Source organism: Miscanthus floridulus, chromosome 1, assembly GCF_019320115.1.
Source record: "Miscanthus floridulus cultivar M001 chromosome 1, ASM1932011v1, whole genome shotgun sequence".
Classification (NCBI taxonomy): domain Eukaryota; kingdom Viridiplantae; phylum Streptophyta; class Magnoliopsida; order Poales; family Poaceae; genus Miscanthus; species Miscanthus floridulus.
This window is the reverse complement of record NC_089580.1, coordinates 150,023,865-150,040,015: the sequence shown is the minus strand read 5'-3', so window position 1 is coordinate 150,040,015 and position 16,151 is coordinate 150,023,865. Positions and strand designations below refer to the sequence as shown.

The following is a 16,151-nucleotide window of genomic DNA, read 5'->3' as shown; positions in this document are numbered from 1 at the left end:
ATTTGATTTGCTGTAAAACTCTGCAGAGTACATAGGCGTTACTACACTACAGCACTTGTCCCATTTGATTTGCTGCCCGTGGGAACAAGAAAAATGCAAGGCTCAGCAATCCCGGAGCACGAGTGCCAACAGATAGCATCAACAACCACATGACACCTACCAGCGCAAAATAAAGCTTTGCCATCATCTTGTAGCAACGACAGTCACCACAATGAATGGGATGCCCTGGAAACAAGGAAAGGATGGATGGCCACTTGGGAAACCAAATGATTCTGACTCAAAGTAACGTGCATTCGTTGTAACATAAGGAACGCTGCTTAAATGCGAATGCAAGTAACTTAAATAATCCAGCTGGAAATACAGAACTCACATGAAATGTTTCTTATATAGCTTCTCATTTACTAAAACTTAAGACTGTCTCCAACGACGTTACCCAGACTCAAAATGAGGCGTACACAGTGTTTTGGGTAGCGATAACCACAGTCCAACGGAGCACCCAAACAGAGTACCCATTTTGCATTCCACCCGATACGCAACGCAAATAAGCGTCTCCAGGGAGACGACGCAAATGTCTGACGCCCGTAGTGGTTGGACGTTGGCGAGGCGCGGCCGGCTCGGCGAGGCGAGCCCGCGGCGGGGAGACACCGGCGCTTCCAGACGGGTCCACGGCGGGGCGCGGCCGGCGGGGCAAGGCAGGGAGCGCCCGCGGCGAGGAGCAGCCGCGCGACCCAGATCCGGCTCCCAGCGGTCCGAGGAGGGAACCCAGGAACCAAACGCGCCCCTGGTGAACACCCAAGCTCCACCGCCGCGCAGATCAGCTCCATGCCGCCGCCGCCCTGGACTTATCCATTTCTCCGGCCTCTAAGGATCTGGAGAGGCCTAGAAGGATCTAGAAGGGGAGGGCGGCGCGGAGGAGCTGATCTGGCGGGGAACGAGCGCCGGGCTGCCCCTCGCGCGCGTGATGGGAGGAGGTGGCGAGAGAGGTGGAATCGCCGGTGGGTACTCGCCGTCGTCGGCAGCTCGGCCATTCAACGGGTGGCGCCCAGACCCAGCTCGCCCCCGCGGCGATGAGTAGCGATGCCATGGAGGCGGCCTGGCACGGAGCTGGACGCCATGAGGTGGAGGCGACGCCATGAGGGAGCGGACGCGAGCACGAGGTCCACCGGAGGAGCAGCGCCGCGCACGGAGAAGGCGGCCTGGTCATAGGAGCACGGCGACGGCGGTGTTGAACACCTTGAACGGCGTGGCCACCTTGCTCCTCCTCCTCGCCGGCTTGGGCGGCGCAAATCTGGAGCTGCCGCCTAGGGGAGAGAAGAGAGGGAGAGATTGAGCAGAGAGAGAGGAGAGGGAGCAGGTGAGGACTTGCGTAGGCCGTTGGAGAGGATATTTTCTGCGTCCGTGACTCATTCACTGTGTATAACCTAAATTATGGTTTGGGTCTCCATCGTTGGAGATAGTCTAAGAGGGCTTTGCCACCCCCTCTTTGCAAGGGATGCTTAGTACAGTTTTGGTACACCAGCATGTGAGAACAAAATTACATGGTTCCTAGACTATTTTACAAAGAACTCAGGAAAAAGCACAACCCACTTGCACTATTTTGAAAGAGAATTGCACAACATGACAATACGCGAAATGTGGGGCTTCATATGTTTTAGTCTGTATATATGTTCTACATTCTAATTGCTGAGGTCTAGAACAGCTAATAATCTAAGATAGGCAGCACGCTCTAGCACCTCACAAAATGGTGAAATCCAATCAGCTCACGTTTCCTGATAGTTTCCATCTCCACATGTTAACAGATCCAATTCTGCCATCAAACCATGCACATCATAAACCTGCCAAGCTTAAGAAGCGAAGACTGGCATAAAGAGATTGCCTCCTACGATAGCAAAGTATTTATGGAAAAACAAATGCATGGCTCCAGAGTGAATAAAATAGTAAAATTATCAGAGCATACATGTAGGCTTTTGGTTGTGGCAGAATTTACACTAAGAAGCACAAATCTTCTACAGTTCCATCAGTTCTCTTCAAAGTATTGGTGTAACAATTCAAAACAGATGCTCTACTTGAGATTATCAGCCAGCTTCGTTTTGACTTTTGATATACGTTCCTCATAAGAAGCTGAAATAAGAAAATCAGGAAACATTTGTTTCAGATGTACCGAGAGAAAATGTTAAAACTAAGCATTGCATTGGAAGACTGAAAATGTATTGTAGTGTCCTTATATAGGGATGGACATTAGGTGCACATGCACAATGGGCTAAATTTATGGTTAGTATTGGCCACCAACAGTCAAATATACTGTCAGAATATTCAAGATGATAGTGGAAACTGATGGTCCCACATAAAGCATTGGTTTCTCCATATAGAAACAAAATGATAGGAGAAATATTCTGCATATTCAGCCCATAAAAAGATCACAAACTTACGCTCTGTTTGTCGTGACAGGAGAGGAATATGGTTCCTCTTCTTCTGAAGCGTTTCTGATGAATTTGGTTCTGCAGTGGCATCTCACTTTTAGATTTTTAGGGTATCAAATAAAACAAAGAAAATATTTGATTTATGTACCTAGAAAAGGTAAACATGAGGACGCTATGTGAAATATTTCAGCTTGGAGCATATGATGATGATATTCATCGTTTAAGTGCTCAGTCAGAGACCGGCTGGCATCTGAAGTCAAATGATAGTCCATCACAATTGATACCCATACAAAAGACAAAAAATACAGTGAACAAATAATGAAGAAAATACAACACAGAGTCTAGCTTTATACACAAGAGAACTGAACTGAGAATACTTTTTTCCAAATTTCTTGCTTAAATTTGCTGAAAATATCATGCCATGGTTAAAAGTTTTCTGATACAATTATATTCTGTTGATCCCATTTAAAGCATAAGCAGAAAAAACAAATGGATTGCCTAGACCTAGCATTTTCAGTTAAATCAAGAACTGGAAGTAAATTATACGGATTTTTTCCCGAATATGCAGGATAGCTGCATATCATTGCATTAAGAAGAACAAAACATGATAGTTACAAGTTTACAACACACATGCAACACAGCTACACACTAAGACAACTCAACTCAGGTCCTGAGCGAGACCAGCCATAGAGGAAACAAGAAAGAGCAACCCCAACCAAATCGAAGGAAACACTACAAGGCTCAACCAGAAGCATCAAGACGCGCCAAACCCTTTAGCACCCACTAAACACCACAATGCCCCTCTTCAAGGATTAGACTAAGGACTCGTTGCACACATCCGAGGACTCCATTGAACACACACTCATTACAGTGTTTCCAAAGGATCCAAGCATCCAGTGTGACTAGGGAGTCAAGGCCTTTCTTGGAATTACTAGGAGTCCAGTCACTGGTCCGCATCGAAGTAAAATTATATGATCATGTGAGCAAGTAAGTGACACATCTTGTTTTGAGGACACATTAACATATCAAATAATACTCAATGGCTAAAGAATGATCTCTGAAAGTGATCTCCAAAAGTCTAACAAGACAAACCTGATGAACACATAAAATTGGCTTTATCAAATAGACAATATCGCAAAATCAATGGAAGCTCTGGCGCCATTTTATATTGAGGTTTCCTAGGAGTTTTCTTAATATCCAATAGTGAATCAACTACCTGCGGTAAAATAAGAAAATTAACAGAGGTAAGAAATCCTTACCAAGCCATGTACAAGCATGGTTTCACCAAAACTACATCACACCCAGTTCTTGCATGGGGTATCGACAGTGCATGGACCTGAGGGAACATGTGATTGACTCTTCGACAAAACGAAGCTTAAGAGGAAATTTTACTTACAGATGGTGACTCAAGGCCTTGACCTATTAGAAATAGCACAGCTACCATGCAGCGAACTTGATGCCACAGGAAAGCGGTACCCTTGATCATCATGGAGCACAGCTCATGATTGTTGGACCTAGAAGATATGAAGCATTTTTACTGGGCATTAGAGGATATTAAAATGCAAAATGAAATGAGTGTTCAAGTACAATGTAAATTTAACCTTCTGTCACATGCGGAAATAGTAAATTCTGTAATGCGCCGCCTGTATTTACTCACATTTGCTGCATCCATCTTACAAAAATTCCTGAAGTCATGCTCTCCAATAAATTTGGATGCAGCTTTTTGCATTTCCTGCTTGCAAATGAAAGTAGCTCAGTAGACATGGACAAGTCTTAACTCATTGGGCAAGTATAAATATCAAGGGTAGTGTAAGTACCAATATATCCAAGTCCCCCTTCCAAAATAAGTATTTATATTCCCGGCTCAAACAGGTGAATCTGCAAAATAGCAGTGGGAGAAAAAATCAAGTGCCAATCAGCAACCACAGAGTAACATCATATAACTGGACATGATAACCTGATCACAAAAAGATGGAGCACTTTATCTCCTTAGGATTAACACTTGTAAATAGATATATCATATATGCTTGTTTGCAAAACAGTACATTTATCCTTGCAAGAAGAAAGAACAATATAAAACATGGAACATAGCTAACCTTGCATCAAAACCTGCTGGAACAGGACACCAACCTAGTACACGTATATCTCTTGGAAGAATTCTATTCAATACCTTCACATAATCAATTTCTGTCGACAAAAATCTTAGTGTGACAGAAAATAATTGCAAGTGAAGCTAAGATGCAATTGAGACATCTGCTAGGAAAATATGATACGAGGACAGGAGCAAACAAAATGCATTAGATAGGGGAAGATCGAGGTTTTCCCCTTAGCAAGATAGCAAGTTGTTTAAGAAACAAATCATATCATTACTCATGTCACTCCTTGGTGTCTACAACACCACTAAGGGAATACAAGGCAGAAGCATACCAGATCTTTCATCTAACATGTCCCCTCCAACATCCTTTATGTTCGATCGCAGATATAAGGAAATCACCTGCATGTTGGAAAAGAGGTAAAATATCTCTTTAATGCACAATGCCCACTCCAGAATCCAGATAACTCCATTTCAGCACTTTTTTTTAATGCTAGCAGGAGCTCTGCCTTTCAATTTAGAAGAAACAGAATTGACCCAGTTTATAAGGGAAACCATCGGCGAAAAACCTAAACCATTTCAGCACACTACCAAATAAAAAATTAAAGAATACAAAATGAAACAATTTCCAGCAGAGTGCATACAGTCAACATTCTGTAAATCTCATACTAATTATATTCTTTATAAAAAAAAAGCTTCTACAATGTGGTACATAAAAATGTTTCATACAAGTTTGAAACCTGTTAAAGACTACCCATGTGAAGGGGAAAATAAAAAAAGGGAAAGTTTTTTTTATCTGGATTTACCAAGTTACATAGTGATCACTTCTATAATCAGTAGCAACAAGTATTGGTTCAATAGGCATGATTCTTGTGACCATGTTGTCAACACTCGAAAGTTGTATTTTTAGCACTAAAACAGACACAAGCATTACTTCAGAAATCAGAACACATATAAGCCCCGACAGGTGCTCCCAATAGCATGAAAACTAGAGACAAAGGATTGCTCCAGAATACCTGGGAGTTTTGAAAAGTGTTCTTTATATAGCATTAAAGTCAGTACCAAGTATTACTCCAAAATACATAAAAGCTAAGACCATGATTTACAAGTATAAAGAAGCATATAAATATATAATCAAACAGGCTTCATTAGACTCTGGCATTTGAGTTACTCGCCAGAATAACAGGGATTCTGCAGCTACCTGTCCAGTAGCAGAAACTCCTTTGTCAGTTCTTCCACACCTCGAATAGCATGCTTCTTTCCTACTGCCAACCATAAGGTTTGCTCTTTCCAGTGCTTTAAATATCTCAGACTGACAAAACAAGAAGATGGAGCTTCTTGAGGAAATGACTTTGAAAATAGCAAAGCAAACAGCTCAACAGGGATATCACCTCAACTGTTGGCTCAATGTTACCTTCAGAAGAAAAACCATAGAATCTGCACAAGAGCAAGCAGAGTCATATGAACGGGGAGAAAAGACAGATCACAAGTAATACAGTTTGAACAAGAACCAGCTAAGAACAGAGCACATGAGCAGATGCCAAGAGAAGGTCAAATATTTTAAGGAAAAATTAAAACATGTTAAAATTAGAGAAGGACATTGGTTTTTTAAAATATTTTATTTGTTTGGGATCAAATGTAAGAAGTGTAGTAAATACATTGAATAACAACAATTGCTTTTAGTACTGACATGAGTACATGACTTGATCAACAAAGACAGTCAGTTTAAGGGGAAAAAAACTCTTGACATGCAGCATTATAGTAGTTTGTTTCCACTGGATCAGAGAATAGTAGGATTCTAATGAAAGAATTCACCATAAACCACTGGGCCTGTTTGGATCACCTTTTTTGGATTATAGTAATAAGATAAAATAAATCTCTAGGTGATCCAAACACCCTAGATTATGGGTTGGGTTATAATAATCCAATCAACAGACTACTGGAATCCTATAATCTATCGCAAACCTGAGGAGATTATAAGTGCTCAAAAGACCAAATCCTATAATCAAGCACCTATAATCCAAGGATCCAAACAACCCAGATTATTATAATCCCATTCACAATCCAGATTCCAACAATCCATTAGGTGATCCAAACAGGCCCTAAAGAAACGTTTATCAATTCAAAAAATTTGAAAAGAAGAATTCATAGGCAGGCTAAATGAAGTATGCATGCTCTATTCAGAGGATAACACACCTCTGGCCAAAGTACATGACTTTTAGAGCAACTAGTCGCTTTGGGCAGTGACTTAAAATCCCCACATTGCGACCTGTGCATTAAATAAATAAAAAATCAGTAAAATTCTACAGAACAGTTGTAATGTAGTTAATGTTTCCAATAGTCAAGGGGAAAAGGAAAACTAGAGGCGAACCACGGTACGCACATACTGAACATCATGAAAGCAAACATCATTTCTCATAATAACTTTTTTCCCTAAAATAGGTGTATTTAGCACAGTAGTACCTCTTCTTTTATTACTTTTGCCTGAATCATCAGGCAAACCATTGCCCTCTGCATTTCTGTTGCACTGTAGGTCAAAGGCAAACACATTAATCATATAATATAATGCTCACAACAAGATGAACTAGATCAGATAAGAATTTCTTCGATAATATGTACATGTACTTCATTTGCAGTGGATATTACTGCGTGATCAAATGGAAAGCTCAAATCTTTCTCCAAAGGGCCACTTTGATGAAATTTCCCATTATGCTGTGTAGTAATGGATCCAACACTGTCCTCCTATAGAAGAATAAAGTTAGGCAAAGTATCAACAACAAGAACCTCATGGTACAAGATATGCAGTACATTGACTTGCTTATAACAGTGTTGAATCTTGTGCGGATGATGAATCACACTTTTGAGTTCCACGCATTCATATGAGTATGCATATAACAGTGCTGAGGATTGCCATAAAGATATATCGAAATTCGTTTTCAGATAGTCATGGTAACAGCCAATATTAAGGACAATAATCTAACATAATGATAAAAGAACAGAAACTTTCTATTAGCATGTAAGGAAACAACTAATCCGGTTGTCAAATTGTACAGATATCCCATGGAACAGAAACTTTATTTTAGCTTTCATTTTCCAGCCAACAAGTAATCGCATGGAACAGTTATTGCAAATTGTACCGATACCTCACACTATATTAGTTATTGCCCTCCAAAAGGTTAAAATGGCATAAGATCGTAAGGAAACAACTAATCCGATTGTCAGATCCCTCGTGTCTATAAGGCTTAAGGAACAAAACCGCTCTAGCATATCTTTGCAGCCGTAAGAGAGTGAAGAGCGTCACCTTGAATCCGCAGGTACAGCTCGAAGCAATCCTGGCCAGCCTCTGGTTCTCTGCCTCCAGCTCCTAGCCACACCCAACCCACAATTTAGGAGGAGAAAAACGTACGGAACTCATGCATGGCAACAATTAGGCGAAGTCGAAGACACATATATAGCAAGCAGAAATCCCAACTGCAGCTAGGGTTCCACACCTGTACGCGCATCCGCAGCGTGGCGACCTCCGCCCGCAGCGCCGCCGCCGTCTCGGGGTCAGGCGCCGCCATGGTAGCCTCGCCCGGTCAGAGGAACCCTTCTTCGCCCTCGTGGAGGTGACCTTCCCCCAAATGAGATGGGGTTCGCTGAAATGCCCTTACAAAGGAGTCAACACATTGTAACGTAATTTTAAAATTTAAATTCATTTTTAATATTTTTTACTTAAAATTTTAGCCTCAACTGATCATTTGCTCCTGAGCTCATTGACCCTGCCCTCTCATCCCTCCCCCTCTCGTTCTCTCACTCGCGGTAATGACAGAGCGCCGCCGCCCCCACCCCGCGCCGCGCCCCCGGGCCAAGCCTCGCTGCCGCCATCCGCCCCCAAGACGGCTCCCTGCCCCAGGCGAAGGTGGCCCTAGCCAAGCCGCCTGTCCGCGCCAGGCCGTCGTCGCCCGACCGCGCGTCACCAGGCGCACCGCGCCTCCCTGCGTCCCGCAGTCCAAGATGCGCGCCCGCCTCCGAAGCCTCAGCCGCCGCGCCAACTCCAGGCGGGCGGCGCCGCCCCGACGCGTCTACGCTAGCCTACGGGCACCGCCACAAGCAGGTCCCCGCTCTCCCCGTCGCTAGATCTACGGCCGCTGGTCCTGCCGTCCGGGTGCTCTTCCCTAGGCCACCGCCGCACACGCCAGGCTATGGGTGAGGGTTCGTCCAGTTCGTCGTTCATCCCAACAGCTATCGTTTCTCTGTATCCACTTGGCCCTAGTGGGATCCCCTGATTCCATGCCCAGAATATGGTGATAAAAGTAGTGGAATGCAAATCCTAGAAGAACAACGACAGAATTTTCTTGAAATGCGTAAACTATAATGAATTTGTGAGTATATATTGCTTTGATATTTATTGTCATATACAGCTGGATGAATTAGGTACTGTGTCAAGGTTTGGATAAATAAACTATGTTATGTATTGTCATTTCCACAGACAGTGAAGAAATGTCCATTCTTTAGGTGGTTGGAAGAATGCAAGAAAGTAGTCGTAAAGAAGCTTAAAGAAGATTTGCTAGTTGCTGTGCCATTAGAAGGTCATGGTGAAACTAAACGTCAAGAAGAAATGAAGCTTAAAAGCAGGATTTTTTATGAAGATAGGATCTATCTCAAGATGGACAAGCTTATCGATCTGGTTCAGTTGTTGGTGGTGCTCTGTTTAGTCATGACTGTCATAGTTCTTTTAGGTGTGGTAGTGCTTATTAGCAAGTGAAGCAAAGATTATGTTCTAGAACTGTGTTGTATTAGTACTGATTAGTTAGCTTTTGCTGCTAGTTGGATGCTAATATGCACAGATGATTTTGTGAACTGCCTATTCATCTGTGATCAATTGGCAACACTAGTTTCAGCTTGTGGCACTAGTTTGATTATTGCAATTAGTGATTGGCTGATTGTAAACGAGAAACTGAAATATATGTTAAATAGGTGTTTGCTATTGTCACATTTTTTGCCGTTGTCTGGCGTTGTTATCTGAGTTAACCATGGTACTGAATCTACACATGTTCTGTCAACCTAGCTCACCTTGTAACTTCCTATTGATCTTGTTGCTTTTTTCCTCGCAAAAAAAACAAACTTGTTGATGTCGGAAGTGCTCCGAATCAAACACCAATAGGGCTTTGGACGCCCGGGCCGCTACGGACCGAAGAACGCAGCGAGGATGTCACTCTTTCGTAGTAAAGAACGGAGAGGTTTACAAGCAAACCACTAAAGGATAACCAACGTGCTTACGTGATGAAGAACCCACTAGTTTTCAGGCAAACTAGCAAAGAAACCGTCGAAGCTCTCGCCCGGGAGGGACCCCGTCAGGGCAAGGACGTTGCCGGGTTGCCCTAGGTCAGTCAGCAAGCCTAGGGCGCCATCCTTGGTCGTCAGATCAAAGGATGAACAGCATGGGGGTTGGAGAAGAGGGTAAAAGGGTTGGGGTAGAGGTAATAGATTGATTTGTTTGTCGATTGGATAGATGGGAACTCAATCGACCATGATCCTCTCATATATATAGAGGGGGTGGTCTTATCCTAGTAGGAAACCTCTCCAAACCTTATTTTCTAAGTTTCCCACGAGTTTGGAACAGTTCGGATCGGAATCCAAAAGGCCAGATCCGAACAGGATTTTCTGTCAGGTATGTCGGAAGTCCCGACTTGGGTCGAAACTCCCGATAGTCGGAACTTCTGACTTTTATCGGAACTCCCGACGTAGGGATAACCCTAGACATCAGAGCAGATTTCTTCAGGCTTTCCAGAAGTCTCGACACTCGTCGGAACTTCCGATAGTCGGAAGTCCTGACTTGGGTCGGAACTCCCGACAACGTGGCATCTTTCCGAGGGCATAACTTCTTCATCCAAACTTCGAATTAGGCGTTCCATATATGTTTTTTGACCGTCTCGACGAGAGGAACGCAATGGTGAAGTCCGTTTCACATTTTGACAACTTCACAAAATAAACATTTTTGGTTGTCAACATATGCCCCCTATTTTCAGGTGAATGATGCATAAACCTAAAAACACTTAATCAAATAAATTAAAACCAAACAGCGACGATACCCATCTCATCGGCTGCTCAGTGGATAAGACGATGTATACATTGGCCATTTTTTTCTAAGGGCGATACATGTATCGGCCATTGTTTGGAGAGCACTTAGGCTTCTTGCCAAACACTTGTAAAGTACCCTTTCAAGTACCTCCCATTGAATGCTCTCGTGAGACGTTCATCTTGCAATGTCTCTAGCGCATATGAATTTTCGAATATAACTTTGACCACTTTGTAAGGACCTTCCCAATTCGATGACCACTTACTAAACTGATTACTCTTCGATCTAATTGGTAGTATGGTTTTTCACACCAATTCTCCTACTTGGAAGGATTTGCTCCTGACTTTCTTGTTGTATGCTTTGGCAACTCGAGCTTTATCCTTCTCTATTTCCTTAAGAGCTTTTAATCTCACATCAGTCACCTCATCAATGTTATCCATCATCAAATCATGATACACAACAACTGATAAATCATTTTGTTTAGCAAGCCTATATGCATCCAAATTCACTTCAACAGACAACACGGCCTCTTGACCATATACTAACTCAAAAGGAGTAACCTTTGTAGTATCATGCCTTAAAATGTGATGTGCCCATAGAGCCTCAGACAAAACTTCATGCCATCTCCTTGGATTCTCCTCAATTTTCTTTTTGATGAGCTTGATCAAAGTCTTATTACTAGACTCAGCTTGGCCATTGGCTTAAGCATAGTATAGAGATGAATTGAGCAACTTGACTTATATAATTCGGCAAATTCCCTCACCTCTTTGGACACAAAAAATGTCCCTTGATCTGTAGTTAACATTTGAGGGATGTCGAATCTATGAATAATATGCTCAGTGATGAACTCAATTACTTCCTTGTGTGTCATATTCTTCAAAGGAACTCTCTCGGTCCACTTAGTAAAGTAATCCGTAGCAACTAACACAAATCGGTGTCCCTTCAAAGATGGAGGATATATTTGGCCCATGAAGTCTAGCCCCCAACCACGAAAAGGCCATGGTTTGATGATAGGATGAAGCACAGCAGTAGGCACAAGCTGAATATTTTCAAACTCCTGGCACTCTTCGCAACCTTTGTAGTAGCAAAAACAATCGGTCATCATAGTAGGCCAATAGAATCTGGCTCTACACAATAACCACTTCATCTTCGGGGCCGATTGATGCATACCATAGATGCCTTCATGGACTTCTCCCATAGCCACTCTTGCCTGATCTGATCCCAAGCACTTAAGCAGCAAATCTTCGGCGGTTCTTTGATAGAGCTCATCATTATGCAATACATATTTGAAAATGCTCCATCGAACACTTTTATCAATTTTGGCACTTGGATCACGTAGATATCTCAACAAGGGAGTCCTTCAATCTTCTAAATCAGCCCCAACATCACTAGAAGTTATATCGGGCCGATTTGATAGCTTCTTAGGCGAATTGACTGGGCTGGTCATAGGGGAGTCACCTGAGCCAACAGGGCCGGTAGGCTTAGCTGATTTGGAGGTGTCAACTTGGCCGACTAGGGCAGTCGGCTTAGCCTACTTGGCCACAACAGAAGAGTAGTCGGCTAAGCCGACTTGGTCAGTCGGCTGTCTGTACCTACACAGGAAAAATTGAAATCTTCATGCATCGGCTATTCTTGAATATGGAAATTATGTCCACTGACATCATAGCTAGATGCTTGTTGAGCTAACATGTTGGCCTTTTGATTTTCATGCCTCAGAATATGTCGAATTCGGAATTCGGCAAAATAGTCAATAATATCAAGGCAAGCATCAAGACAAGTTCTTAGTGACCCTTCTAAACATTGAAATTCACTAGCAACTTGTTGTACCACCAGCAAGGAATCACCATAGGCTTCAACATGTTATACCCCATGGATTGCAATATGGCCAAGCCAAATAAGAAAACTTCACATTCGGCTCAAATGTTGGTGCAGATATAATTTTAATCGGCTTGATGTCTCCAATAGCACCATTATGAGAAATAATGATTATGCCAACACCTTGGCCTTATTTGCAAGCCGACTAATCACATTGTCACATCCATGAAGTAAATCAAAATGTATATGTCATGCCCCCCGGGCCTTAAGGCCATCAAAGTAAATTCCATGGGGGCTTTCTAATAGCATGATGGTTGCAAGCATTCATCGACTATATTTTATACTAAGGGTGATATCAAAATATCGGCCATATGAATTCATCCACATAAATATGCATAGCCGAAACAAAATATTTTAGCTCTTGATCATTGGTAAGTAAAATAATTTAGCAACCCTCCATAACATAAAGATCCACACCAAGGATCAAAATAAGAAGCTAAGGGATAACCATGCATACCAGGGGATGAATTCCACATAGGTATGGGCAAAGAATATGGATGATGCCATGACCAATAATTTTGATGATTTGGTGTAAACCTCCAACTTGGCAATTGTTTCTTGAATCTCTTTCTCTCCTTTGCTTTTGTTGCACCACTTGCTTGAACATCATCCTTCTAAGCTTAAATACTTCCCTTAGGAACCCATGCCAAGCCTTTTCCTTTCTGCTTCTCTGCACTAAGCTTCTATAACTTCTTCTCTTGCCACTTTGGTAAACTGATTGAGCATATTGGTTTTATTTCTGTTTTGGGCAGTGGCAAATCTTTCTTGATTTTGGGCACTCCCACTTTCTTTTGTTTAGATTTGGCACCTACAATATCAATAGATGATTTCCTCATTTCTTTGCCATCAATAGCCGAATTTTTTAGCAATGTAATCGGCTTTTCAATAGTTGAATTCAGATCTCAACTCTTCTTTTTTTGGCCATCATACTTCACGCGGTAAACTTGCTTTACCGCTTTCTTCTTTGGTTGAGCTCTAGACCGATTTTGATCAAAATGGTCTTTACAAGATGATGATCTCTCTAGATGTCTAGGAGCTGCATACTCTACATATTCTAGCCTCAAATATGGTGGAACATGTGCCTCTTCATCAAACCAGCCCCAAGATGAATAAGGATAAAAATATGTGGGTTGTGGTCCATACGACATGGGAATTGGCTACATAAAAAGAGAATATATTACTGCTGCGTGAGGTTTATCTTCTTACCGATTCCACTCTTGAGACTTACACTTTCGAGGCAATTTTGATGAATTGACTTTCTTTGGCCGCTTGGTGACATTTGCTTCTCCTATCTTCTCATATTTAGCTAGAAGTTCCTCAAAGCTGAGTTTTGGCATTTTACTTCTTTGTTTGTCACGGCCTTTACCTCTATTAGCTTTACGAGCATCCTCTTTCTCCCCATCTTGGCAGACATGCTCCAAAGGAGGATCCTTAGCCGATTCCCCTTGCTCAATGAGATCAATTGGCTTTTGCTTTGGTTGGAAAGATTTCAGCTGCCTCCCAGTGCCTTCTGGAACTGTGATAACTTTGTTGTCCTCTGGAATATCTTCTATTTGCAATTCATCAACAACAACCTTGCCTTCACTTGAGGGCTCCACGTCTCTCTCTTAGGCATTCATGCTTTGAGCGAATCGGCTAATGCAAGCCGATTCGAAACCTGTTTGCCATCAAGATCAATTGAATCCAATTGGTCTATGTGTTGAGGTTCAGAAAATCTCAATCGTCCTTTATGAATGGCCGATTGGATGACTCGACAAAACATATTGCAATCAGAAGTATTATGATCAGATGAATTATGCCATTTGCAATATGTAAGCTCTTCTAAGTTTTGAATAGATGGCAAAGCATTGTGATCAATGATTCTAATAAAATTATTCTTAAGTAGGATATCAAAGACATGATCACAAAAAGTAAAGTCAAAGGTGTACTTTGATTTCTTGAGCCAATTCTTTTGTGGAGTCAGCTTTAAAGCTAGGCAAATGAATGGATCGGATTTATTATCAATCCATTCGGTCACACCTTTGCAATTGCTTACAAGAAGCTTTAGCTTTGACGAATTACCATTATCGGCCTTGCCATATGGAACAATGTCTTGGCCTATAGAATCTGAATTTATTTTATCATCAACAAATAAATTGTTATTCTCAATCGGTCTATTACAATAATTAGCAAGGATATCTCTAATAGATGCATAAATTGAAATAGTATGACCAGATTGGAATTTGAGCAAAATATTTATGTTTTCTACCTTGTTGATCATGTTGGAAAAGTGCATGTCCTTGATTTGCATGATGTTGCTCTTCATCTCCAGAGAATGATCAACAATAGATGCTGAATCATCCAAAGATGCATCGGCAGCTGCCGAGACCGAGAAAGTCGGCTTAGCCGAATGGAAGTCGGTTAGGCTGACTTGGGCACTAGCAGGGGCAGTCAGCTTGGCTAACTAGGAAGTTGGCCTAGCCGACTCAGGGAAGACAATAGAGGTAATCTGCCTAGCCGACTCAGGGCAGGCAGCAATCAGCTCAGCTAACTTTGAAGTCAGCTCAGCCAATTCTGAGTAGGCAGGCAGCCCTCCTTTGTTGCTTGTAGGGGCTTGATCTCCATCAATGATGCGGTAATTACTAGATAAGTGTACAACCCCTTTAGCTCCTGAAAAATCAAGTCTAGCTGGTTTCTGGCATTTTCCATGTTTTTCTGTAGCAAGACTTGTTTTTTGAGATGTGATTGATTCAGAAAGGATATTGTATTGTTTGGTTTTTGTAGCCGAACCTTTGCTTACATCTGAATCAATTCTTTCTTTTATGCCCACTAGCAATCCTCTTTTAGTCGATGACTCAACTATGATCGGCCTTTTCTCTTTAGTCTTTCCAAAATATTCATAGAATTGCTCCTCTAATTGAGACCATGAGCCAATAGTACATTGTGACAAAGATGTAAACCATGCAAAGACAATACCGGTGAGAGATAAAGGAAAATTTCGCACTCTCATATAGTCTTCTTTATCAGCAAAACCCAGTTGTGAGAGATATATACTAATATGTTCCGTAGTGGTTTTATCATCTTCACCACTAAATTCATAAAAATCAGGTACCCGCCAACCATTAGGAGTTTTCAAGTAATCATAGCATAAAGGGTACGGTCTATGATAAGTGGACACCTTCCATTTAGAGGAACCATATGGATTCCTAGCATGGGCTAAATCTTCATCGATTCGGCTTGATTTGAGAGCAACAAATGAAGCCGAATCATGATTATTTGCAAGTGCACGCATTGCTGAATTTTCATTGATTCGTCTATAATTATTAGCAATATGTGGAGCCAAATCACGAGTTTTAGCACCCAAATGCCTTGCTAAAATTTCACTAATTCGGCTATGGTCATGAGCGAAATACAAAGCCGAATTATGGGCATTGATCTTTGCATAAGGTGCTAAATTTTCATTGATTCGGCTATGGTTACTAGTAACACGTGAAGCCGAATCATAAGTATTAGCACTTAAGCACCTTGCTGAATTTTCATTAATTTGGCTCGAGTTAGGAGTAACATATGGAGCCGAATTATGAATAGGAGCATTGGCATATGGTGCTGAATTTTCAGAGCAATTGGCTAAATAATTAACATTGTTATAGCCAATTCTCTCATTCGTCAGCATGTCTTGTGGTGGAACCACATATTATGAACTTATAGCCAATGAATAACAATT

The 16,151-nt window shown here is 41.9% G+C and overlaps 1 protein-coding gene across 6 annotated transcripts; it reads right to left on the bottom strand.

The window, feature by feature from the left end:
• Positions 1-1,474: 1,474 nt before the first annotated feature.
• Positions 1,475-8,154, bottom strand: LOC136497735 (uncharacterized). 6 transcript variants are annotated; one of them, XM_066493586.1, is made up of 17 exons: positions 8,004-8,154; positions 7,814-7,876; positions 7,132-7,254; positions 6,976-7,039; positions 6,709-6,781; positions 5,904-5,949; positions 5,714-5,824; positions 4,848-4,914; positions 4,517-4,607; positions 4,238-4,298; positions 4,022-4,152; positions 3,817-3,934; positions 3,513-3,636; positions 2,569-2,670; positions 2,430-2,498; positions 1,958-2,121; positions 1,476-1,843 (listed from the first exon to the last, which is right to left on the bottom strand). In XM_066493586.1, exons 1-16 carry the CDS (start codon positions 8,073-8,075, stop codon positions 2,063-2,065), a joined length of 1,374 nt encoding a protein of 457 aa, XP_066349683.1. In that variant the 5' UTR covers positions 8,076-8,154; the 3' UTR covers positions 1,476-1,843; positions 1,958-2,062. The 6 variants fall into 6 exon arrangements, with proteins under 6 accessions (XP_066349710.1, XP_066349683.1, XP_066349688.1 ...); XM_066493591.1 differs by having other exon boundaries at positions 1,476-1,835; XM_066493595.1 differs by having other exon boundaries at positions 1,476-1,807.
• Between the last annotated feature and the right edge of the window lie 7,997 nt (positions 8,155-16,151).

What these genes read in the sequence shown, in the direction of transcription:
- LOC136497735 (XM_066493586.1), bottom strand. Translation starts at nt 8,075, where the DNA reads ATGGCGGCGCCTGACCCCGAGACGGCGGCGGCGCTGCGGGCGGAGGTC. An exon ending in CCACTGCAAATGAAGTACAT is followed by an intron (nt 7,040 to 7,131) that starts GTACATATTATC and finishes TTTGACCTACAG; the next exon opens with TGCAACAGAAATGCAGAGGG. An exon ending in GTCATGTACTTTGGCCAGAG is followed by an intron (nt 5,950 to 6,708) that starts GTGTGTTATCCT and finishes GCTCTTGTGCAG; the next exon opens with ATTCTATGGTTTTTCTTCTG.